The 27,319-nt window shown below is 48.0% G+C and overlaps 1 protein-coding gene across 3 annotated transcripts in view; it reads right to left on the reverse strand.

Annotated features, from left to right (window-relative positions):
• ITSN1 (intersectin 1) overlaps positions 1-27,319 on the reverse strand; it is a 3,188,156-nt gene that overhangs the window by 41,985 nt on the left and 3,118,852 nt on the right. For all 3 annotated transcript variants that reach the window (XM_069636218.1, XM_069636217.1, XM_069636220.1), the window contains 2 exons: positions 13,042-13,254; positions 2,606-2,727 (listed from right to left, as the gene is read on the reverse strand). In XM_069636218.1, coding sequence (XP_069492319.1) covers positions 2,606-2,727; positions 13,042-13,254 — 335 coding nt within the window. The remainder of the gene's footprint in view (positions 1-2,605; positions 2,728-13,041; positions 13,255-27,319) is intronic.

Below are 27,319 nucleotides of genomic sequence, written 5' to 3' on the forward strand. Positions count from 1 at the left end.
TTTGGCAAGAAGGTTATTGTACCGTCATAAAACTAATACCGTGACACCCCTACCACTGACACATGCTTCACGGGCCGGATGACCGAGAAGGTGGGTGGTAGTGCTGGGGTCAGTTGCATTTGGGGGACAGAGAGCGTCAGGTGGGAGGAGAGAAGAAAGTGGTCAGTCCGAGAGAGAGGGTTAGAGAGAGGGATGTCTGAAGAGATTAGAACATCCAGGGTGTGCCCTGCAGAGTACGTCGGGCCAGAGGCTAAAATAGAAAGAGAGAGAGAGAGAGAGAGAGAGAGAGAGAAAGAGAGAGAGAGAAAGAGAGAGAGAGAGAGAGAGAGAAAGAGAGAGAGAGAGAGAGAGAGAGAGAGAGAGAGAGAGAGAGAGAGAAAGAGAGTTGCAGAGATTGTGTAAGAGCCCTGAGGTGGGGTTAGAAGCATCCAGACGGATGTTGAGGTCTCAGAAGTGGAGAAGTTGGGAGGTAGAGGCAAGAAGAGAGGAGGAGAGGTCGTCCCACTCAGAGAAGAAGAGGGCGACCTAGTCAGGTGGCCTGTAAATGGTGGCCACAGTAAGAGAGAGGACAGGAGACATAGAGAGCCTGCAGACCAGGCATTCAAAGGAGGAGTAGGAATGTGTAGGAATGACATAAGCAGAGATCCACTCAGGGGTGATCAGAGCTACTCCACCACCTAGACGGTTGGTTCTGGGTTTGGAGAAGATCTTGTAGCGATCAGGGAGGAGAGTGTCAAAACACATGACAGAGCTGGCAGTGAACCATGTCTTCGTGAGACCGAGGACATCCAGATCAAGTTCTTCGAGGAGTCGGAGTGTTTGACAGCAGAGCGAGAGTTAAGAGTAGTAACGTGGAGCAGATTGCCACATTTGAAAGACTTCTGTGGAGGTTTGCAGGCATGAGGTACGCCCTGCGGGGTGATAGAGGTGCCCGCAAGTGGGCAGAGGAAGAGGAAGGAGATGACAGAGTAGTCAGAGAGGATGAGGAGGGTGCCAGAGAGGTGGCAGAGGAAGGAGGTGACAGAGTAGCCAGAGAATATGAGGAGGGTTCCAGAGAGGTGGTCAATTGCTTACAAAAGTATATCTGACTCATCTAATGGATCTGTTATGAACCATATGTTAAAAGCGTGACATGTATTTTTGAACCCCAGCTTCTTCTGGAGAAGCAGGTGGTTCACGTTGACTGAAGTACTAAGCACTCCCCATACCTGTTTGCACATCTCAAACATTTAGTGTATAAAAACCCTTGCAATTACAGCCAGGAAAATAACTTGTGCTATAGCCGGCCCTATTATGATGCCCCGTATAGAAGAAGTCCCGAAATGTATAAACAGGATAACAACATCTTTCTTTCAGTTGCTTCTGAAGCCTAAAGGTGGATACACACCTAAAGTGGCATTACTTAAAATAACTCACTCAGCTTTCAGTTCAGGGATCCGATCTAATTACTTTCCCATCTTTGTAATTGACTATAGAATACCTACCAACCCACACCACTTACCTTAAGTATAATGTTTGGAAAATATTTTCCTACCAAGGATCTTTGAGGGCGCAGTTCACATTCAAGTTAAGGGTGCCAAAGGTTACCCTGAAGTTCCTTGCAGGACGGCAGCTAGCCGATACAGGTGCCTTTGCATAGAACCAACTTAATTTCCCACTTAAATCAGAGGGTAAGCTGAAGATCTTCAGCTAAATATTATAATTCTCTTTTTTGTGTTTTCTCCTGTCACTACGAGTTAACTCACTGATCTAAAACTCCTTGCATATTCGAAGACTGTAGTGATTTAGAAACAAATATAGGTAGTAATATAAATCACACCCTCAGTCGCTGAAGGGTTTGCTATTAGTCAATTGATGTGCATCGACAGGCTGATAGAAGGCATAAGAAATTAAGCAAACGCAGAGACCCATTATCCCTGTTTTTTGTCTTACTTTACCATACATGCCAAAGATGAGAAACAAAAGAGTGACTAATAGAAGCAAGCGTCAAAAGATATAGAGACGATAATTAGCTTAGAGTAACATAAGATCATTCTCAGGCTCTACATTTGCTTACTAGTGAGCACTCTCAGCTCTGGGGAAATCCACAGAATGAGAATCCTCATTGAGAAGTGAGTACAGAGAAGGCCACACATTGTTTTTCTATTCCTAAATCTGCAACCTGTGGCTCTACAGATGTGTTGGACTACAATTCCCACGATCCCTCATCATTGACTATGCTGGATGGGACTGATGGGAAATGTGGTCCAAAACTCCTGAAGATCCGATGGGGGCAGACCTCAAACCAATGAAGTTTAAAATGGGGATTTAGCAGCAAAGAAGAGAGTGGCAGGAGTGTGCCATGTGAAGAACAGTAGAAGGAAACCATATAGTTTACTGCTGGTATGACCCCATCAATGTGTTTTGAAGAATAGTTGACATCTATAATGTAAAAGACATAGATTTATCTTTGCTGTAGAGGAATTATTTAACGCTTTTTGGTTGTATCTTTTGAAGTATCATGAGACATTTTGCAGGAGGCCATTTTATCTTTGCCTCTTAAAACATTCTTGTGAAACCAGAAGACCTTATAGGAATCACCATAGCATAAAAAACATTTTCTTACCTTTCATTAATGCTTTCTGCACGAAGGGTGTAGACTCGGTCAATGTGGGAAATGTGAAAGATGGGTTCATCCCCAGAAGGGTCAGTGGGTAACTTTACAAGCACCTCATTCAGAAAAATGGGCTGCAAAATATTTTTAAAAAATATGTTATTGTGGGCCACAGGGAAAGAGTTCTGCAATACATTTGAAGGTTAACAGGACCATGGAGTAGGATCATGCTACAGTTGGTTCACTCCACAGAATTATGCATAATCTTAAAACATCCACGTTCAGATCTGCTGTTCTGCGTACTCATCTGGGGCGGGAATGGCGTACTTCCTTTAACTCACTGTCTTCCAGATGTCAAGCTGTAAACTAGCATTAATTACAGTATGGGGAGAAAAAAATGTACATCAGTAGATATTTTCAAATGTAACACTACTAGGATTATGTACAATTGTATTCCACTCCAAGAGCATTTATAAATCTATTCACAGGAGTAGTATATCACAAATCTAAAGGAAAGTGACCAGTTATTCAAAAGCACATTTTTCCAATTCAAATGCAACTCATTGAATGATGGCTTCATTGCCATGGTCATCATCAGACCCTTTGGTTGTAAGGAATTGGATATCTAACACATCAAGATAAAGTGATACATTAAATCCTCATACATCATGTTTCTCCTGTAAGATGAGAGCAGTAAAGCCAGAGTGAGGTGTTTCACAGAATCACAAGTGATTAAATCCTGATTGTTGCCATGATGTGTAGATTTGAAGGCAGAAAACCAAAGAACCAACATTGGATGAAAGCAATAAACAGCTATCAAAACATTGATGAACCATTATGATTGACAAACCAATAAAAGAGAGACAGTGCCAATTTGATAGCTGGGGGCATATTATGTTAAACTAGTCTATAATGCGCTAGTATCTATCTTGGTCACAAAGAACAGGAACTACCATTCATAAAGTGTGCAACACTGAGGCATAATACCATCACATAGCTACAAACCTCATCCATCATGGTGGGTCCCAATCACCTTTGCCCGCTATAAGGTACTTCCTTATAATGTCATCTTCCATACAAGTTGGTGGGTTATGTTTGCCCAGGTTTTCCCAGCTGCATGTCTTTCATTTTAAAGTGTATACAAAGTAATTCAGTTTCACCCTCCCTAAAATTGACTGGTGAGCAAGCGCATGTTTTTTCTGATCTGCCCTCCATTTATTTCACCCTTTTTAAAGCCAGACTAACTTTACAAAGTTCTAATACATATGCTTCCAGTTTATTCTCCTGACTCAAGTCATCAACGCTCAGAAAGCATCCCCTCAATGCTGCTTTCATTTGTCAACCCAGGCTCCTTCCATATTTGTAGTTTCAAAGATCCATCTCCCCAGACACCACCCCCGACCCCCACCCCACTATCTACTACTCCAACGGAATCAATGTTTGATCATCTATAAAGATTGTCTTCTGCAGCTGATACCGATATATCACTTGGTTCAAATATGTCAGATACATCAAAAAGGTAAATGATACACAGTAAATTCTATGTGGCCTTCATATGCAACATGCACTTTATACAACAGAAAGCAGGCCACAGTAACACAAACATTTTGCAGCCAAAGAATTTACAGTATGCCATTGGCCTTTTGATATATCACACACAATTGAACCAAAAGAAATAGTGCTTATGATAGACAGGTACCAGGTAATTTTTTTTCACAATACACCACATATGTATACTTTGTAAGCAATTGATGTATTCATGTGACATCATAGCTCAGCACAACCTATAGGGTAATTCAAAATAAATGTGGTGTTTTGTTGTGAAACTAAATAATGATGGCCTTGTGAAATAGTTACAATCCACTCCTCTAGGGTGTGTGTTGAATTGCCGTCAATAACTTATGGTGTAAGATCAAGTATGTAGTCCACCTTCCTGACTATATTCAAGTGACCCAGCCTGAAGCACAACAGCTCAAAGAAAAGGCCCATAGAACAATTTGGGAGGTGTGGTCTTCGGCAGAGAGTTTGCTGGTGTAATGTCTGTAGCAGGAGCAATGGTCTGGAAGTTGGAGGTTCACCAATCTTCAAGTGTGAGGACAAGGAATGACTAGAAAAGGTCATGTTGTATGGGTTTGGGGAATGTCATGTAATGACATTTATTTGGGCTACAGAGTTTTGATAAAATATAATTTATGAGTGTCTGATGCTGGTTATTCAATATTGCTCTTAGTTCTATAGTAGGGTGTCATGACGAGTGATTAAGGGAGTTATTAACAAATCAGAACTTAAACCAGCTTTAAGAAACTCAAACATTTTATTTGATTTCAATTAACATTTATTTTCTACTGAATTTTTATTGAAGACCTCTCAATGACGGTGGATCTAGCTCCCGGGGTCTCCACAGCGCGGTAGATAGTTACTGGCAGCCTAACATAATATTGGGGTTGAAATAGGGATCTGAGGATGAATACACAAAGCACACATGGGTTCTCATGTGCAAACTGCCTCATAGCCAATGGGCACATAGGGGGGCACAACTCATGAGGTTAGTTTAAAAGGATCGATTATGGACACAATTGGGCAACTCAAACAGGGTCAGAATGGCAATTCAAGTAATCATCTTGTCACACAAAAGGTATCCTTGAACAGTCTCCCTGGGGCCCTTCCTGGCATCCCTCTCTGAGATGACTGAAGTTCAGGTGGGTGAGAGGCCTTTTACTTAAGCTACTGACAGAATTAACAGCAAAGAGCCAACGCGGATGACCGGAGCACAGAATTAAGAACATGGGATTGCACCAATAACTCGTGAACATGAGTAAAAGGCCAACAATTAGCAAATGAACCCAATTTCGGGAGAGTCATATATATATAATAGCCCTGATTTGAGAAAGGCCAAGGAAGACCGAAACACGTGTTATCCAAAGGCAACTCATTAAATATTTTTTTGACATGACTGGGGGGCAGATTCCTGGATCCTTAATTTTGTGTGTTGCATACTGACAGACAGCATTGCAGCAGTATTTCAAACACTCCTGTTGTATTGCAAGGTTGTCCAGAAAAAGTCTGTTAAACTTCTCCAAGAGGCGAGGTAGGCCTGAAGGTTTTATAGGTTCCTGCCTCAGGTTGGGCTCAACTCACTTTCCCACGGCCCTGAACCTATTAGCAGCCCAGCCAATTTGTCTTGCATTTTAATTAATACGACACTCACTGTCTGACAGTAAACATACCTCTTTGCTAGCCACCTAGACATTCCGCCATATACTTGTTCCACCGTACCATGATTTCAGATAACGTGTGAGCTTGCAATGCCACTCTTCCTGGTGTTTCCGTAGATCGCCAAGGGATCTCTAGGATTTTCTGTCTCTAGCTCCGTCCTTCCCCTTCTCTCTACCAACTTCTTCCACCTTCCTAACTCTTCATCTCTATTTCGTCTTCCTTCCTCAGTTCTTCTAGATTCACTGACTTCTCCCCTTCTCCTGCACTTTGGTCTCCTTCAACCTCTCTGACACCACCTCCTCCAGCATCTTCACCCTCTCCAGCCCCCTTGCTTCACCCCTCCTCCTGGTGCTTCACTGCCTCCTCATCCAACCTCTACTGCTTCTCCTCCTCCAGCTTCATAACCCCCTCCTACACCTTCCCCTTTTCCAGCCTCTCCTGCTTCTCTTCTTCCTGCAACACAGAACATGCCAATGCTCTGCTCCATGTCGCTCCACTACTCCAAACTCCCACAGTGTCCGTCTCCCTACCTGGGCTTACAGAGAGGTTCGGTCTCTCAACCAGGGTTGTGCCTCTCCTAAGGACTTACAGCTTGGCATTATAATTATCTTTAGCCAAGACTTGGCTGGTTCCAATAGGTGCAGGTATGTCCAGCGCATTTGTATCAACATGATCTGCAGCATGGACCAAGACACTAAACAAATGGTCCACCATCTAGAATTTGTCTGACCCGTGGATGCACATTGGAAAGTGGATACCTGTGAGCAGAGCCGGAAGGTCTGGAGCCTCTGCCACCTCCCACTGCCCGGTTGCCGCTGCACAGGTGAACCTGCTCCAAATTGGACTGAGCTTGGTAAACTCTGCAGTGTGTTTAATACAGTTTTAACACTCCGGCTCTAAATGAGACGGGTCCAAGGACCTCTCCACCTCAATTCTATATGTAATCTGGGTGGAGGGGGATTTTCCCTATGCCACCCCTTGGCTCGATATCGCATAGCAGGTGGTGACCACTGGCCCTCTGAGACCTCCACAAAAAAAGCATACGCGTCATGCAGGAGACATTGTGAAATGACCCCCCCACTCTCCTTTCTATCGCACCTGTATATCTATGGTGGCTCGTAAATGTCCACTCTCATGAATGACAGTAGAAGAGCAGGACAGAAGGGTCAAGCACCAACACATGACAGCGTGCTGGCTTCTTTGTTTCCAGGTAATTGAACTAATGGGGCATGTTCTGTTGCTAGCTCCAATTTCCTTCCACTTGACTAGTATTGTAGGGCTTTTAGAGTCCACTTTGTGGCTAGACATTCTGGTTCTAGAGTTGGATAACTAAGTTCTTTGGGGCATAAATTGCAATTAATCAAAAAGAGTGGTTGTTCTACATGATTTCGGACCTCAGAGAGGACTGCCTCGAAGCCTACTCTTGAGGGATTGTTTTGTAGGATGAAGGTTTCATTAAAATCAGGCGTATTAAGGCAGGGTGGATGGCAAAGGGATCACTTCAACCTGCCAAAAGTCTAGTCTGCTTCAACAGTCCACTTGAGTTGGTTTATCTTATTTCCTTTAAAGTGGTCAGCTAGAGAGCCCGCAAGTGTAGCAGTGCACCTTCTATAATTGCCACCTAATGCAAGGGAGGCTCGTAGATCCTTTTTTGTCTTGGGGGTTATGCTATACAACCTCCACCTTATCTTCCTGGGTTTGCAAGGTTACTTTCACAACCAAGTGAAGATACCGCACCATGGACATGGTCAGATAGTATTACCTGGGATTGGCTACCAGACCCGACTACCGCAGGCTTTGGCACAGATAACGCATATGTGCAATCCAGGGGATCTGGGTTGTTTGACCAAAGTATAAAGAATCGCGGCAGAATTGACCGTAATCAATTTCGGCACATTTCAATTTGTACTTGGGCCAAACAACCCAAATTTAGCAGTCCACCAAACCTACTCCCTACTTACATTTTCGTTGGCCGCCGACCCTCCTATACTCTTGCAGCGTCAGTTCCGTCGCTCTAAAGCGGGTCAGATCTGACACTGCAGGGTCCCTTTTTTTTCTTTGCCTTTTTGGTGTCCCCCGCTTCCAATGTTGAGGAAGCGGGGGACACCCCAGCAGCCAGCGAGGCTGAAGATACCGAACATGGGTAGTGGGGGACACCCCCGCAACGACTGCTCTTCATGTTCGGTATCTTCGGATTCAAATTGAACGCACAAATTTGAACTAATAGTAGTGACTGAATTCGGTCAAATCTAACATTCGTTCAAATTTGTGCAATCAATTTGGGTAATAATCCAGGACGTACTATATACAACAATTTCATTGACGTAGAATCTACCATAGTTAGAGGGGAGGAAGGATAGCTCAGGGGCAATGCTTTTGTCTTAGAAGCAAGACAACGCAGAGCAACATAGGTTTGAATCCCAATCCCGTGCTTAGAAACCCCTTGCTGGTATTAAGCGCGTTAAGAATGAATAATAAACTAAATAAATAAATACTCATGGCGGGGCTTCAGGATTGTGTCCATTCACCGGTGGAACATTGCTGGAGCCGCATGAAGTGTAAAAGGTAGGCCGGTGAACTGGTACAGCCCCATAGGTGCAGAGAAGTCTACCTTATCTTGCTCTTCTTGTGTAAAGGGGATCTTTTAGCAGCCTTTTTTGGGTGCCTTTGTTGATATGCACAGGGCTTGTCTGATGCACTTAGTCATTTAATTGATGCGAGACACCGGATAATTAGCAAACTTTGAGATTGCATTTACTTTTTGTAAGTCTATGGAAAACCTCTAACTCCAGTCTGGATTTTCTGTAAGGACAATTGGCAATTGGTGGGGACAACTGGCTCTGTGACGGTTTGATTAAGCACAGGTTGAACATCTTCTTGAAATCCTCCTTTCCTGCTTATAAGTAAGGAGCAAAGCCTTGCCTGGGAGAGTCTCAATTCAGTGTATGAATCTTTTAGCTACACCGGGATTATAGATAAAGATATCCTGGAAACTGTGTAGACAATCTCGCAGGTCTGATTCTTGGACAGGTTCCAAGCTTTCTGATATCATTTTCAGCAGACACTTAGAAAGGTAATGGGTAAATAATACCTCTCTGGTGGGTTTCCAGAAAACTTTCAACAGACTCGTGCTAGGCCTTCAACGCATTTACATGAAACACTTGAATTGGCTTGCAGTGATTCTCCTGTTGGTCCAGACTGTTGAGGTTCCTCTGGACATCTATGATTTCATAGGGTCCTTTCCACCTAGCTAAAGGTCTTTTCGCTGATGTTGGCAAGAGTACCATAACCTTACCCCATATTTGTCTATCGTAGAGTCACTTTTGCCCTTCCTGTGACTCCTCAAATATTGCTGTACAAGGGACCAGACATAACAGATGTGTGCCTGGGTGTCTTGTACACATTTGGATACGTTCTGTCCGGTATCCTCTTGTTTCTCCCATTCTTCTCTCGACATGTCCTAGATATATGATATGATATGATATGGCATTTGTAACGCGCCTATACACAAGTGTTTCAAGGCGCGACGAGGCAGGGGGGGAACAAGGGGAGACAGACAACGATCCTACTAGGCCAGGTGTCATTCAGATCGCGCAAGTGCAAGGGTAGAGAAGACTGGGAAAAGTGCAAGGGGAGAGGGGGAAAAGTGCTGTACATGGTTAGTAGAATACACGATAAATAATAGGGCCAGCTGGTGGCAAGTGCAAGGAAAGTGCAGTACATGGTTAGTAGAATACAAGATAAATAATAGGGCCAGCTGGTGGCAAGTGCAAGGTAAGTGCCGGGAGAAGGGGCTGTAGGATACAGAGACAGTCGCGTAGTGCAGGTAGGCAGTGCAGGGAAGAGTGGCTGAGCCAAGAACCGAGATCGGTGAGTGGCCCAGTAGCCGATTCAGTGCAGGTTCAGTGATTTTAGCAGGGGAGAGAAAGCGGAGGCAAAGAGGAAGGTTTTGAGGTGCTTCCGGAACCGGAGATGGTTCTCCTCAAGTTTCAGGGAGGCAGGAAGGCTGTCCAGAGGGAGGCCCCTGCTGCGGAGAGAGAGATCTACCCCCAGCTCGTTGCTTGGAGAAGCGGCTGACCCTGAGGTAATTGGAGGTGGATGAGCGAAGAGCTTGAGAAGGAAGATATTTCGAAAGAGAGAGTTGAAGGTATTTTGGCCCAATGCCCCAGAAGGCCTTGTGGACAATGCAGAGGGTTTTGAACTTAATCCTCGCAGCCACTGGGAGCCAGTGTAGTGATTTCAGTCCTGGAGAGATACGGTCCCTGGGCTTGAGGCCAAGGACAAGTCTCGCAGTCCTGTTCTGGATGAGTTGCAAAGGGCGGAGAGTAGAGGCTGTTACAATAGTCCAGCTACGAGAGAACCAGGGCTCTGGAGACAGTGAGCTTCTGGGGGAAGGAGAGGAAAGGAGGGATACCTCTGAGGAGGTGTAGCTGGTAGTGTGACTTCTTAGAGACGTCATATATGTGAGGAGAGAAAGAGAGTGTGGAGTCGAAGATGACCCCAAGGTTTTTTGCCTTGCAGGTAGGCGCAGGAAGAGGGCCAAGGGAGGCCGGCCAGAGAGCTGCAGGGAAGGAGGGAGTGGGTGTGCCGATAAGTAGAATCTCAGTCTTACTGGCATTAAGGCAGAGGTTGTTTGCGGCACACCATTCCTGGATAGCAGAGAGACAGTCAGAGGTGAGGGAAGGGGAAGAGAAGGCCGAGGGTAGCCTGAAAATGAGCTGGGTATCATCCGCGTAGCACTGAAAGTTGGGACAGAGAGCGGCGATGCGGTGAGCAAGAAGAGCCAGATACTGGTTGAACAGCCAGGGGGAGAGGTTAGATCCCTGGGGGACACCACAGGTAGAGAAAAAGGTGTCAGAGAGGAAAGAACCCAGTTGGACCTGGGAGGGTCGATAGGAGAGGAAGGAGGTCAGCCACGCCAGAGCCTGACCAGTGATACCCAGGTTATCACGGAGACGGTTGAGCAGGATGGTGTGGTTGACAGTGTCAAAGGCAGAAGAGAGGTCGAGCAAAATGAGAACACAAGGGGTGTTAGAGTCAAGGTTAGAGAGCAGGTCCTCACGGATGTTCAGGAGAGCAGTTTCCGTGCTTCTGGCAGCTCTGAAGCCTGACTGATGGCCATGAAGACTACCAACAGATTCAGCATGGAGATTAAGCTGGGAGATGGCCAGTTTCTCCAGGAGCTTGCCCAGGAAGGGAGTGATAGAGATTGGGTGATAGTTAGCTGGGCAGGAGGGTTCGGAAGAGGGTTTCTTAAGAAGGGAGTGCACAAGGGAGTGCTTGAGAGGGGATGGGAAGACTCCAGAGGTGAAGGAGTCAGCCAGGGCAGGGGCCAGGGAGTCGATGTGGTCCTTGATGGTTTTGGAGGAACAGGGGTGGACCTGTTTTGACGAGACTTTCATAGATCGGACTTGTCTCGAAACCTCGTCAGAAGACAGGATGTCTTGGGCTCTCACCCATAACCTAGTTAAAAAGGGGAATCCAGTGGAAACCTGAGAGGTATTCCGTAGTGGTGACAAAAGCTCATGGTACCAGCTCATCACAGTTTTGGACATCTTCGTCGATGAGCTTACGCAGAAGTTCCTTGAGGGTTTGGTTACACCTTTGCACTAAATTATCCGTTTAGATAGAATGAGTGGAAGTTCATAAGGTATCCATGTGGATGGGATCCTCCAGGTTGGTCATACGTTTCAAAATAAATGTGGTTCCCTGATCAGTCAAGATCTCTTTGGACATCCCACCACACTAGATGTGTACAATTGCATTGGATAGTGTTGTTTCCGATAGGGAAGGCATTGGGAGGCCTGGTAGCATAATCTACCATGACTAGGATGTACTTATTAACATTCTTGGAGGGGCCCTATGATTTTCATCCCCAACCTAGAGAATGGGACATCAATAATGGAAGAGTTGCAGAGGCACTCTGCCCACTTCACTGGGAGAGGTCTTTTGACAGCCTGCACAGGTTTCACTGTAATGTTTAATCTGTCTCTATATTCCCGGCAAAAAAGGACTTAAACCTTGATCCTGGGTTTTTGCTATTCATTGCTGTCCTGTGGTTAAGCAGAAAGGGCCAACGTCCTATATTACTTCTCTAAGGAGTGGCTGGACCAGCAGCTTGTAATGCCTTTGTCCAATTCCAGTAGGGATATTTTCTACTTTGTATAATAACCCCTGTTCCACAAAATAAAGCGCTGTCTTTTGAAGCTCTTCCTTTTCAGAGATAACCCCCTTCAAAAGCAGACAGTAGTGAGAGATAATTTATGTGGGCCAATGGAAAGGTACCCCTGCGCATGCCATAGACCGCCAAGACAACCCCCCACTCCCACCCCCTATGTTCCCTTCCCTTTATTGTACAGTGCTCCGTTGCTTTCTTGTTAGGTTTGCACTATATAAATCACCAGGAGATCCTCACAATAAGACCCCTGCTCCCTTCATTAGATAGTGGGTGGTGGTGGGTGGGATGACGCAGTGGGCTAGGTTACCCAGCCCCCTGTTTTTCCCCAATAAACCCTAAGGGCCAGGCAAGGGATATTTTCACAAAACATTCTACATTTATACAGAGTAACATCAGAGTAGGGGGTCAGATGAAACAGGACCCCAATGGTGTTCTAAGTTCAGGGCACTGCATGATGAATACTTTAAACAAGTCGATTATTTACCCCTTCATGAGTTGATGGAGAGTAGAGAGTAGTCGGTCTTCAAAGAGGCCTCTCAAGGTGCATATTAATTATTATGGCCTTTAATCAGGTGGGCCTTTTCCTGGAAGACAGCTCCTATGCGTGCTAAGGAGGCATCAAGCAGGCCTGTCCATACGATGTTTCTTTCGACAGTGTTGCAGAGAACAAGGCCTGGACTAGCAGAAGTATAACTGGTTTATTTGATCAAGTGAATGTTCAATCAATGCATATGCTAAAAGGACCATTAAAGCGTAAAAAGAAAGGTTCTCTGCTCCAATGCTGCGAGGAGGTAGCTAAATTAAATTGAAAACAGCTGAGAAATAGGAGGAGAAAACATGCTTGTAACTCTGCACGTTCTCATTTGGCCTTAATATCCTGACTACTTGAACATTGCATTCCTGACATATGAAAACATTTGAGATCAAATCAAAACATGTTGATACGTGTCTTTGGCCAGACAATAAGAATGAACACAGCAGGTGGAAATATGCTCAGCTTTCAAAAAGAACACATGCAGTATTATTTCCCCGCTTCATGGACATCAATACTAACCGTCTTGTACATCTTGTACTGAAGATTGGACTTGGGGCTGAAGACCTTGTCTGTGCCGGAGGAGCCAAGTGGTTTTATGATTTGGGTCAGCAGGAGAAAATCGTTAAAAAGGAAACCGTACAGCTCCTTGTTGCTTTTTGCTTTATACAGTTTCCCGCTGTGTAGAAACTTGCGCGGTCCTAAGCAATTTGTGACAGAGTTAAAAACGAGTTGCTGAAAAAGAGAATAACATTGTGGAGCGTTATGTCTGCTCAAATGCAAGTGGAGGCAAAAGGGGCTTGCAATCCTAAACTGATGGAAAAACACGTTTAACATTAAAAGCAAAGGAACATTGTAGAATGCAATTCAAAAAGTACAAGTCTATGTTTGACTAGTGCCAACAAAACACTATACTAAAGTCAGCTAAATACCTATTTCCACTTCATTTGTCTATATTCAATATTTGACACGTACAACTATCTGTTTGGCTTACAACCACCAAGATGCCCATTAGCCTCCATCTTGCTGAAAGCGCTTGATGGCAGAATATTGGCAAGAGGGTTTGATGGAAAGTTTGTCAGGTAATGCAGAAACCTCCTCTGACAACCTCCTCCATTAGCCAAAGATAATTCTTCCCAAGCTCAAAGTACTTTTTCACGGCTTACATGAGGAAAATATGAACCAAAAGGTGTGTGTTAAACTCTCTTAATTTCTGAAGACTTCCGCTCATACTGCGTTCCATCCAAGGAGAAGATCCAACACTACAAAAGCCTACCACGCCATAGATGGTCAATTTCTTACCACCGAGGACAGAACATGTCATGCAAATGCTTGCGCTAACTCTTAGAAACAAGTGGGCTTTTGTTGGAGCATCATTTAACAAATGGATTTGCTCGTGGGTGCCTTTACAGAGGAAGAGCAACCATATGCAAATAAATAAGCATAACGTCCTAAACACAGAAGCCTGCCCGGAATCAGCCGGGCTCATGTCCTCTGCAAACGAGAAGCCACACATGTGTTTGCCTTATCAGACCAGTGCAGTGAGGAGTAGGTTGAGTCTCTAGGTGCAGCATGCTGTAAGGAAGGCATGGTATCAACAGTAAAACACACACAAGTGACCACAGTTCAAGGGTGTTTATTGAACTTCAAAAAGGGTTTGAAAAACGCCTATCTAATCCTAAATCCAAAGATGGGAGCAAGCTGCGCCCATCAAATAATAATAACTCAGTCCTAGTGGTGTCATTTCAAATTAAAAAGGGCCTACACACAAAAAATAACTATTGCAAATCCTTACCTCTAAATACAAATAGTGTGGGAAACAATTTCATGTAAAACAAAGAAGTGTTCAACAAATGTTATGTCAGAATATTCAGTCCGGTGGGCTCCCTTCCCTACGTTTTCAGCATGGGACAAGGCGGCACACTCGAGTTTAGCACAGTCTTTGGCTTCCCTAGCACCAGGATGCAGTTCAAACATTAGCATCAGGGCCTTCTGTGTACAAATCGCTTTGTCTTTCAAAGTCTCTTCTTTCAGAGGTGTAAAACTGAAGGGTAACCCTAAAGTGGCACAGACTGTGGGTTGGCTCTATGGAAATATAACAAAGAGTGTCCTGTGCTATGAGTTTACAACATGCATCATTCTTGCATGGTTTTTAGTCGACTGTTTTATGTGGAACTTCAATTCCAGTTAACGTCCTTAAACAGTTCTATCTGGGGAAGTACATGACACGTTGTGATCCTTCGTATGATCTTTTCAAGTAATTTTATTTCCTTTTGCTTTTTCTTTTTCTTACAGTTTGTTTAGTTTTTTATATAATTTTGTGCATCTCTAGAGATGCTGCTTTTGGTACTTTCTCATGCAAATTACGATTGGTACAACAACATTTAAATATCAACATATAGTAGAAAACATACATGAAATGCATTTGTGAACTCTGCTAGATACCTTGCACAGACCTTTGAATGAGAATGTACGTGGTGCCGGACCACTCCGTCAAAGGTATTGCATCTTGTTTTCGAAGTTCTATCACTCATCTGTTGTTCAATTTTACTGTTCTCAACAGTACTCATCATACAATGTTGCTGCTTGCAATCTTGTCTTCAACACAGACCGGTCTGGTATTGGTCTCTCCAACTCACTGGCTGTGTTGATTTCACTGGCACCGCTTTGTTGTAGAAGCTAAGGACAGTACCACAACAGCAGGCCATTCTCCATGCCTTTGTTACCAACGCAGGAGGGGCCCGGGTACCTCCGACACACAATGCAGGACTCTTCAGCCTGGTTTCCTGGTCTTACGCTTGCTATTCGAGGTTTCGCGAAAGTAACGGTGCCTTGTCGGAAAGGTCAAGGGCACTTTCCTCCTTCCAATCCCCTTCTGTTTCGTAGTCTTTCTCCTCATGTTAAATTGCCATCTTGGAACTGTTTCCTCATGTGCTTTGTGTAAGGATCTCATGGTGGCAACAGTAAAGACAGACACAAGTGATCACAGTTCAAGGGTGTTTATTAAACTTTATAATGGGTGAGATAAATGCCTAATCTAAATCTAAGATGATCGCAAGCTACGACCATCAAATAACAATAAGGCACTCCTAGTGGCATCTTGTAAATTAAAAGGGCCTATATTAAAAACAAACTATTGCCAATCCTTACTACCAAATTACAAAAAGAGTGTGGGATAATTTTTACCAGCAAAGAAAGAAGTGTTCACAAAAATTATAAGTCAGGATGGTAAGGCTGGGTCTCCCTTCCCCATGTTTGAAGCATGGGACAAGGCGGGACTCTCAAGCACATCACACTCCTCAGCCTGGTTAGCACGAGGTTCACAGTTCAGTTCAACAATATCAAAAAACTTCAGAGGCTAAGTTTCCTTCTTGCAAAAGTCTCTTGCCTCAGAAGGCCTGTGGATTTTCACAAAGACAAACAAACAAAAAGTTCTCTTGGTGATCTTGCACTTTGTGGAATTGCTCTTAGCTCGGATTTCACGATGACAAATAAAAGTTCTTTGGGCGATTGCTCTTCGCCCCTAGGATCTCCCTCTGCCGGGCTTGGATCCTCCTTACAAAAACGGCCTCCCTTTGTCGAGTTCACTACGGCCTCTCAGATATGGCTCATAATCTTTAGGAACCTTAATGTCAAGGTGACACCTTCGGTAATACACTGTTCTCGGGTGTATTATTCTTCACCCCTTTTCGTGCAAGGGAAAACAAATAAAGAAAAGTTATCTGGGCGATTGCTTTTCACCCCTGGGATCTCCTTCTGTCGGGCTGGGATCCTTCTTGTACACACTTGCTCCTGGGATTTCCCTCTGTTGGGCTCAGATCCTTCCTTTACCAATGAGCCTCCCTCCGTCGGGTTCACTACGGCCCCCTTCTTGTACACAGTTTACGTATTCCCAATGCAGTTCATGTATAGCTCAGCTTTATCAGAAAGCGGGGTTCCCTTCCCCTAGCTTTCATCGAGCAAAAGATCAGAGACTTTCGATTGTATAAGGAATTTGACGTGACCCTTATAGCAACACTCTGACGCCTCATGCCACCCTTTCCTAGGGCCTTCTGGCTGCTGTAGTTTTCAAACAAAACAGGCCCTGGTCAGAGCTTTTGAATGAGCGTCCACATGGCACCTAACCCCACTGCACCTGGAACTCAACTGGGCTTTCTTTAAAGTTCAAACATACACACATGTTCTTTCTTCTTGCATTCAAAATGTTGCTAGTGGCAACCTTGGGTTTAACACAGTTCGGTTCGATATCAGCTTCCTCCGACTCACCGGCTGTGCTGAACCCGTTGGCTTCTTTGTTCTCTGGAGTCAAGGATAGTCACATGATAGCCAGCTTTCCTCTATGCCTGCGTTATCAAAGCGGGAGGGCCCTGTGTACCATTGACCTCTGTTGCTCTGCATGCCAGCTTTAACTCCCAGTCTTACGATTTCCTTTCTGCAGGCTTTGCAGGTTTAAGTTGAAAAGGGCAAGGGCAATTCGCCCTTTGTTGCCCTTCCAGGTCTCACCGCTTTTCTTCTCCCTTTGTACTGCCGGTTTGGTGTAGCTGTCTCCTCGGGCGTTCGACCTTGCTCAATGTGTTCTATAGTGCTCTGCCTTTTAGCCCTGTGGGAAGGTAAAGGGCTGTCAGGTGTGCGTGATTATTGTCAATTGACTGGCTCTGCCTGACCCGTGGGTTGTGGCATGTCAGGTGAATGGTTTTGCTTTTAGACCGCTGTCTGTCATGAATGTGTGTGTATCAAAAGAGGGGGTTGGTAAACTTTCCGGACATCCTAAGGGGTAGGGTTTGTTGGACAAGTGGGAAGGACCAGGATTATGACTTTGAAATGAGCAAGGGGGATTTTCGGAATGGTGATGCTTGGCCAAAGACGACTGAGAGACAGAGGAATAATAATCAGAGGGACGGTGAGTAGAATGACTGGGAGTGCTCGAGTAGACAACAGGTCGATAGGGATCCTGGGAGATGTAGTTTCCAATGGTTACAGGGTTTGCATACCTAATAGGTGTACCAGATATGGAGGGGTTGTTGGAATCAGGGAAGGGAGATTCATTGGGTGTAAGGGAGGTTGGTCTGGAGTTAAATATTAAACTTTCAGAGATTTGATCCTCCTCTTCGTCTTCCTCTGCGTCATACCGCGCCTCACCTGGGGTGTTCTCCAGAGCATGACTCTGGGTTCCCCTACAGAGGTGATCCTCCCCCACTGGTACACCCCCAGGAACTGGATCTAATAGCTATGGCCGTGTCCTGGCCACCTGGAGAAGGCATTCCCGTGTCCTACTCAGGAGAGCGGCCCTAGGTTTCTCACATTTGCCTCACTCAGAGTGTGCTCTCGTGCCCCATCTTTTATCCATGTGGGGAAGTCAGGTGTGCGTGATGGTCAGTAATTGCCTGACCCTGGGGTAAAGGTGTCTGTGTCTCTAAATTAGTCGTTCTCTGTGATTGGTTACTTTCTCTGAAATCACCTGAGTTCAAATGCCTTAGAGAGGGTTGGACAAAGACCTGATTAGCCCTGTCCACCTTCTTGGATTCCACTTTCAGTGTCTGGTTGGTCTCACGGGTTGTGCATGAAGGGTGCAGCTCATTTGTCTGACTAGTGTGTGGTTTCAGAGCTGGGGTTTTAACAGGCTTACCTTTCTAGATTCTACCGGGAACACAGGCAAAACAGCACACCTCCACTGAAACCTGGGGAGCAGTGAGCCTTCATTTGGTTAGTGTATTCAAGTAGCGTGAGATTCCGGGGCCACGCTAGGAAATGCTGACAACAGTTCTCAAACCTGCTCTGAGGTGTGTGGGTTCATGGACCACGTTTGGATGCTTTGGCAGCTGTTTGTGAACCTCTGGGGCTTATCCAACCTTACAAACACATCCAAGTTGATCTTTACACCTCTAATCAGCACAAACCTGGGATTGTGCTTAGTGACTGAATTGCACACTAAGTCAGGAGTTATTTTTCCATCCCAGGGATCTTAGATGTGGCTATGCTGAATTATAAGTGTCCACACTTTGGAAGAGGTTTTAATTGGTGGAATGGGACCGTACCCTGCTCTCTAAGTCGAAGGAATAGAGGGGGGATAGACCTCATACCACCCCCTGGGACCATCATCCTCTGGCTTAGGGAGACACCTGTATACCTTGGTCTCCTCACTTAAGTTTCCCAATGCCAAACAGGACTTTCTCAAATGTGCCTGGAAACACTTATGTATAGGCGCCATACACATGAATAAATACATATACAAAATGCTTATATCTGACAGATTTTGAAACCTGCAGTTATAAACCCTGATACAGGGTTGATGCTCTGATCTCCCCAGCAACACAACATGTGTGTGACATCTAGTGCCACTGTTGTGGTACCTGTACATAGCTGAGACATCTGCATCATTGTCCATCTCCTTAGGGACTGCCTGCACTGGCTCCATGGCCAAATCCAGGCACAGCCATACCGGCCGGAAAGGCCTGCTGTTTCTACTTTGAACCTGGCGGTCTGCAGTGGTTTCGCCTACATCATTTTTACAGGATGCAGTTTGGACAAGGAAAACCTTGATCATACTGCATACTATTCAAATTATGTAGGTGAAACGTGCACAACCCGAAACAGCTGTATAACCGTAACACTGACAAAAACTCATTTGTTAGTCTCTCACTATCTCAACTCTGGGAACTCTAGAAAGCTCACAGGCTAGGCAGGCTATTACGACTGGATCTGCAATACATATAAAACACTTGAAAGCACCACACAGAGCAGTCACCTAGGGGATTGAATGTAACAAATGTTCCTAGACCTTTTGAACCCAAATTGTTTACCTGTGTACTACACCAAAACGTTTACTTACATTTAATGAAACAGAAAGTATATTTTAAAATTACCTCTCTGTGGACCATTCCTTTATTTAAAGTAATACCATCTTCTTGTCAACCTTGCTCCTCTGCTGCGAGAAGAAGAGCCAAGGAAAGCTTACTGATTACCCATGTACCTTGCTTTTAGGAAGCCAACACCACACCCCAAACACAAGGCTAAGTGATTTCTACTACCACCCAATAACTCACCTGTCTAACAAAAGCAAGCTCCTCCCAACAACCCATGCTCTATTTTATGCAATGAGACAGACATACAAGGGATCATGGGTCACCCATTAAGACATATCTACCTATGTGTCACATTAGCATTATCATCGTGCTTTTTGCGACAGTTGACGATTAAGTTAAAGTGGTCCTAGATCGCCTAGAATTTGTGAAGCAAAAAGTTTATCCTATGTAGGCACTTTTTCTTAAGCACCAAGTCTCTGGGTACATAACTCAATATGATGCTATCTCCTGGTATTTTAGACTTTCAATATAATTGTATATGCCAACAAGAACGCTTCATGGAGATACTCTCTTTGTCCTCTTGCTAAACTTCACAAACCTTCACCAAAGAGCAATAGTAATAACAGACCAGACTCCTTAAAGTCATTTTGCACAATATCAACCAATAAGAATACATCATTCCAGCGACTCCATCACATAACATATTAAGTAACGGGCCTGATGTTGCAGGATTGTTATGCTATGCTATAGTAAGCTACATTGTGTTCTCATACATTTAGGCCTCAGATGCTCCTTTTGCATTTGCCTGAAGCATCCCTCTGCCTCCATTTGCACTCAGCTCCTCTGACATGCCCAAACCCTGCCTGGTGCAGATTATACACCCTGTAGCAAGGCAAACGGACACATCAGACCTTCTCTTCCATTTGGTCTCTGCAAGTATAGCATGAGCACCATATATGGCAGATAACAATCGCGTTTCTGCAAATGCTGTTTATCCATGTTCCAACACAATGTACCCGCACAGCTTTGTCACAAGGAAGAGGCTGACAGTTATTGGCAAATGTCTGCAATGTCATGCCAAGTAAGAACCCCCCCATTGTCAAACTACTATAATATATTAGTGATTGCTTAGGATATGCTATATAACCTGCGCTTTAAGGGGGGGCCCTCAGAGCTCTATGTGCTGACTGCCTGGACACTTGCCCTGCTATATTTTCCTGCTGATCAGCTGCCCACTCTGTATGCTGTGTATTTGCTATCTAATACAAGACACTTGGTTTACCATCAGTCTGTATCTAATCTCCTTATTTTCTGCAAGCTGAGGTTGATGCCGATGGGGCTCTTGGGAAGGGGCCTGATCTTGGCTACCACAGAATGGTGCTGTGATCTCTGTGCAGGGGTTTTGCTGTGGGCTGCCCTCCACCACAATTGCATGACAAATAACACAAGGTGTTCATCATCGGAGGTCGCTTTTATAAGCGTGGCACACCTGTTGACGGCGAAGTTACCAAAATGTGCGCTGTTGTTCGAGAGGTCCGCAGAGAATCTCCAGCCCAGCCCACGGCTGTGAACATATTCCCCTAAGGCTGATCGGTAAATGCAACCTTGCGCTTATGTTCTGTCACTTTCTCTTTACCTCAACACTGCACTATATTTTGACTAAACAGTGATTTGCCATGTCTGTGTTCGCTGTCTCGGTCCCAGAAACTCCTGGTATCTGTTGAATTGTCTGTTTCTAAGTAGATAGTTAAGCTGCAGAGACTTTCTTTTTGTCTGTCGCATTCATCGCATTAATGATGTCTGTCTTGCTTCTGCATAGACACTGTTTGCTGGTTCCAGTGTGGAGATATATTGCTCAAATTGTTCGGCTATCCTGTGCGTAGTTATGTTGATGCCTTCACTCAGAGACCATTAGGGTAACAAGATTGTGTTGAGCGCTCTTGGAAGAAAATGTAAAAAAAACTTTGATTTCCAATATTATATTAGAGCAGGTCCCAGACACACTGACAGGGTGCCCAAGACTCCCCGCTCTTCTCTGTATCAGAGCAGCTCAATGCAAGATGCAGAAAAGCACTGGCACGCTGCCACAGCTTCGCAATGTTCTCACCAAACATGAAACAATGATAATACAAGCTCTGAACTACAGAATATAGTCCTTCTGCAGGCCTTTTTTATAATAGTCTTTCTTGCAGACAACTGTACATGTCATTACTGTCTGTTTGTCATGTTCTGATTAAAACTGCTTCTGTTTCGACTACTGTTAAGTTTTGTATTGCATTGTTGCATTAGATGTTGGGATTCTTATTTTGTCAGGTTAGGTTTAACAGTTTAGGTTACTGTTCGATTTAATTCTCACATTGGTTGAAGAGGAGGTTTTGATCCTCATTGCATTTTCTTGTGATTATGGCCTATGGGCCCTGTGTGATGTCACAGTCTATTACTGGTTTGCAAACCAGTGGGACATGCTACTGAGTGAGTTTCAGAGTCACTAGTCTGTGGTTCATAAATGCTGCCACATAACCACAATTTGTGACCTGAGTGGGTGTACAGATTGGGGTGCAGGTGTGTTGTTGCATGGCCCCGGGATTGGTTGCAGGTTCCGATGCATTTGCCCCTTGATGTCTACTTAGAGTACTTTCTCAGCGTGCTGGCACTGTAAGAATAGTGTGCATTACGGGGGCTGCAGCTCTATGTTCGCAGCTGATTGTGTCACCTTGTGTTTATCCTCCACTGCCATGTTATTTTTACTTTGCCATGCAATCAGAGGGTCGCCATGGTGCGCCATTACCACACAAATCCTTGGCCTGCGCCAGTGGCCTTTCAATTGCCTTATTCCCTTGGGCTACTTATCATTGTGATTTTTGGTTGATGAATGGACTTTCAGGGTAATTCATAGAATTTCGCACAAAAGTGGCGCACGCGGCTGGCGCACAGTGTCCCCGTGCGATACACTGCGCCAGCCGCGTGTGATAAAATCCATTTCATCGCACAGCGTATTCATGGATTTTAGCCTCCAAAACCAGCCGTGGCGCAGCGACCCTGCAGCAGCGCCAGTTACGCCCCCAAGAACGCCCTTGCGCAAGGAAAAGCCATCAAAATCCCCATTTCATCGCAAATGTCTGCGCTAACCCTGGACCAGTTCACAGGGCTGCCAAACAGCAAACGCCAAGCGGGGAACGTGTATTTCAGGGGTTCGCGGGAAGTTTCACACGCGAATACAGCAGGGTACGTGTATTTCAGGGGTGCCCGGGAAGTTCCACACGCGATTGTCCTGGGTACGTGTATTCCAGGGGTGCGCGGGAAGTTTCACACGCAACTTCAGCAAGGTACGTGTATTTCAGGGGTGCGCGGGAATTTCCACATGCGATTGTCCTGGGTACATGTGTTCCAGGGGTGCGCGTGAAGTTTCACACGTGAATTCAGCAGGGTACGTGTATTTCAGGGGTGTGCGTGAAGTTTCACACGCGATTCCATCAGGGCACGTGCATTCCAGGGGTGCGCGGGAAGTATCACACGCAAATTCAGCAGGGTACGTGTTTTTCAGGGGTGCGCGGGAAGTTCCACACGCGATTGTCCTGGGTACGTGTGTTCCAGGGGTGCGCGGGAAGTCTCACATGCGAATTCAGCAGGGTACGTGTATTTCAGGGGTGCGCAGGGAGTCCTACACGTGAATTGGCTGTGTGGGTCCTCCCAGTTGTTCCCTCTACACCCTCCACGGCCCCTGCAGGCAGCCCACACCACAGGGGACTACCCTGCACCCCTGCTCATGTCCCGCAGGCAGCCCATCCACCATGGGCATGCCCCCCAGTCAAGCCACATGTCACATTGCACTACTGATTAACAACGCATGTCTCCCAGCACACCCACCCCCCAGCACTGTGGGGCACCTACCAGCAGGCCACCACTCATGTCCAACTCATGTCCCCCTGCACCCCCACCCCCAGCATTCAGGGGCACCCTCAACCAGGCCCCCACACATGTCTCCCTGCACCCCCACTCCTCAGCATCCAGGGGCACCCTCCACCAGGCCCCCACTCATGTCTCCCAGCACCCCCACCCCCCAGCATTGCAGGGCACCCTCCACCAAGCACCCACACATGTCTCCCAGCACCCCCACCCCCCAGCATCCAGGGGCACAACTCCACCAGGCCCCCACACATGTCTCCCAGCACTCCCACCCCCCAGCAGTGCAGGGCACCCTCCACCAGGCCCCCACTCATGTCCAACCCATGTCCCCTGCACCCCCACCCCCCAGCACTGTGGAGCACCCTCCACCAGGCCCCCACTCATGTCCAACTCATGTCCCCCTGCACCCCCACACCCCAGCAGTCAGGGGCCCCCTCCACCAGGCCCCCACTCATGTCTCCCAGCACCCCCACCGCCCAGCAGTGCAGGGCACCCTCCACCATGCCCCCACACATGTCTCCCAGCACCCCCACCCCCCAGCATCCAGGGGCACCCTCCACCAGGCCCCCACTCATGTCCAACCCATGTCCCCTGCACCCCCACCCCCCAGCACTGTGGAGCACCCTCCACCAGGCCCCCACTCATGGCCAACTCATGTCCCCCTGCACCCCCACCTCCCAACACTGTGGGGCACCCTCCACCAGGCCCCCACTCATGTCTCCCAGCACCCCCACACCCCAGCACTGTGGGACACCTGCCAGCAGGCCCCCACTCATGTCCCCCTGCACCCCCACGCCCCAGCACTGTGGGACACCTGCCAGCAGGCCCCCACTCATGTCCCCCTGCACCACCACCCCCAAGCATCCAGGGTCACCCTCCAACAGGCCCCCACTCATGTCTCCCAGCACCCCCGCCCCCCAGCAGTGCAGGGCACCCTCCACCAGGCCCCCACACATGTCTCCCAGCACCCCCACCCCCCAGCATCCAGGGGCACCCTCCACCAGGCCCCCACTCATGTCCAACTCATGTCCCCCTGCACCCCCACCCCCAAGCATCCAGGGGCACCCTCCACCAGGCCCCCACTCATGTCCCCCTGCACACCCACCCCCAGCATCCAGGGGCACCCTCCACCAGGCCCCCACTCATGTCTCCCAGCACCCCCACGCCCCAGCACTGTGGGACACCTGCCAGCAGACCCCCACTCATGTCCCCCTGCACCACCACCCCCCAGCAGTGCAGGGCACCCTCCACCATGCCCCCACACATGTCTCCCAGCACCCCCACCCCCCAGAATCCAGGGGCACCCTCCACCCGGCCCCCACTCATGTCCAACTCATGTCCCCCTGCACCCCCACCCCCCAGCACTGTGGGGCACCCTCCACCAGGCCCCCACTCATGTCCAGCTCATGTCCCCCTGCACCCCCACCCCCCAGCACTGTGGGGCACCCTCCACCAGGCCCCCACTCATGTCCCCCTGGACCCCCACCCCCCAGCACTGTGGGGCACCCTCCACCAGGCCCCCACTCATGTCCCCCTACACCCTTACCCCCCAGCAGTGCAGGGCACCCTCCACCAGGCTCCCACACATGTCTCCCAGCACCCCCACCCCCCAGCATCCAGGGGCACACTCCACCAGGCCCCCACACATGTCTCCCAGCACCCCCACCCCCCAGCAGTGCAGGGCACCCTCCACCAGGCCCCCACTCATGTCCAACTCATGTCCCCCTGCACCCTCACCTCCCAGCAGTCAGGGGCACCCACCACCAGGCCCCCACTCATGTCTCCCAGCACCCCCACCCCCCAGCAGTGCAGGGCACCCTCCACCATGCCCCCACACATGTCTCCCAGCACCCCCACCCCCCAGCATCCAGGGGCACCCTCCACCAGGCCCCCACTCATGTCCAACTCATGTCCCCCTGCACCCCCACACCCCAGCAGTCAGGGGCACCCTCCACCAGGCCCCCACTCATGTCCCCCAGCCCCCACCACCCCCCAGCAGTGCAGAGCACCCTCCACCATGCCCCCACACATGTCTCCCAGCACCCCCACCCCCCAGCATCCAGGGGCACCCTCCACCAGGCCCCCACTCATGTCCAACGCATGTCCCCCTGCACCCCCACCCCCCAGCACTGTGGGGCACCCTCCACCAGGCCCCCACTCATGTCTCCCAGCACCCCCACCCCCAGCACTGTGGGACACCTGCCAGCAGGCCCCCACTCATGTCCCCTTGCACCACCACCCCCAAGCATCCAGGGGCACCCTCCAGCAGGCCCCCACTCATGTCTCCCTGCACACCCACCCCCCAGCATCCAGGGGCACCCTCCACCAGGCCCCCACTCATGTCCAACTCATGTCCCCCTGGCACCCCCACCCCCCAGCACTGTGGGGCACCCTCCACCAGGCCCCCACTCATGTCCCCCTGCAACCCCACCCCCAGCACTGTGGGGCACCTTCCACCAGGCCCCCACTCATGTCTACCAGCACCCCCACCCCCCAGCACTGTGGGACATCTGCCAGCAGGCCCCCACTCATGTCCCCCTGCACCACCACCCCCAAGCATCCAGGGGCACCCACCACCAGGCCCCCACTCATGTCCCCCTGCACCCCCACCCCCCAGTACTGTGGGGCACCCTCCACCAGGCCCCCACTCATGTCTCCCAGGACCCCCACCCCCCAGCAGTGCAGGGCACCTGCCAGCAGGCCCCCATACATGTCCCCCCAACACCTCATGACGATCCATAATCATGGCCCCCATGCCCCCTCAATACACTGCCTACGCCACCCCAGTCCGAACACACCACCAGGTATGACATCCACCCCACAAAGAAATCACCAGCACATGATGCATCCCAAAGGGCTAGTCTGCACATCAACACATATCCGTCAAGCCCACACAATGACAGTATGTGAATGATAGAACACACATTGTGACATGCATGAAACCAAAGAGAGAATACCACACATTGAAGTACCAAATTATAATGTATTAAACAGAAAAGCAAGGCAATGAAATGGAACAGAAGAAAATGGAAATAATTAATGAAATCCAGCATGTGCAATAAATGAAAAAGATGCATAAAATCCAAATGAAAAGCAATCCAAAAGCAAGTCTCCAAAGTGTCAGTCTGAGAAAATAAATCCAAGGTTCCAAAATAATAAAAAACCATTGATCCATGGGAAAAAAAAATCAACAATCCAAATCCATTGTCAAACTATGTACAAGGTGAACATCCAGGGTCCATGTGCCCAATCCTTTAAATGAAACCTATAAAATAAAATACTACCTAATGAAGAACTATATACAAGAAGTTGGGGCATTGTCCAAGCGCCCCAAAACAAAACAAAACCGAAAGGAAACTTAACTATTTACAAGGGCAGCGGGCTAGTCCGATGGCTCACTTCTGGATGTTCCGGGCCAGGGCATCATCGAACTCCTGCTCAATGTCCCGGAGGCGGTCCTCCTCCATGGCCCGAGGGTCCGCAGGGCTGACGACATGTTCTCCTCCAACTCCCTGCGGATTGCCTCGAGGCACTCTGCCCGCCTCAGGGCCCTCCGCATGGAGTTCTCCGCCCTGACCATCGTGAGCCGTGCCTCTTCCGCCCGCTCCGCATCTATGGCGTGGGCCAAACGCTGCCACACGGAAGACACTTCCGGTCCTGGGTCCTCTTGCCCTCCGGCCGATGCCTGCCCCTCCGATGTCGAAGGCCCCGAGCCATCATGGCTCCCACCTCGTTGCTGCTGCTGCTGTGCCTGTGCTCGTGCCCTGGCTCCTGCTGCCTGCACACCCTCCACCGGCCGGGGTGCAGTCGTTGATGTGGCCACCCCTGCTGGACGTCCGACTCCCGACTGTGGCAGGAATGTGTCTTCCACCAGCCTGGCCGCACCGTCAGAGGCAGCTCAACAGGGCACCCAGGTGACAAATGGGTGGAAAGATGACACGGAGGACGACTGGCGCATAGGTTATTCAGTTGAGGAGGGGGTCGGAACAAGCTCCAGCAAACGGAGGAATCCGGCCTGGGTGACCTGTCCCAGTAGGCCGACGCGGTCAACGAGCCATTCGAGATGACGTGCAGTCTCCTTATGAAAAGAC

Source organism: Ambystoma mexicanum, chromosome 7p (genome assembly GCF_040938575.1).
Source record: "Ambystoma mexicanum isolate Mex_15411 chromosome 7p, UKY_AmexF1_1, whole genome shotgun sequence".
Classification (NCBI taxonomy): Eukaryota; Metazoa; Chordata; class Amphibia; order Caudata; family Ambystomatidae; genus Ambystoma; species Ambystoma mexicanum.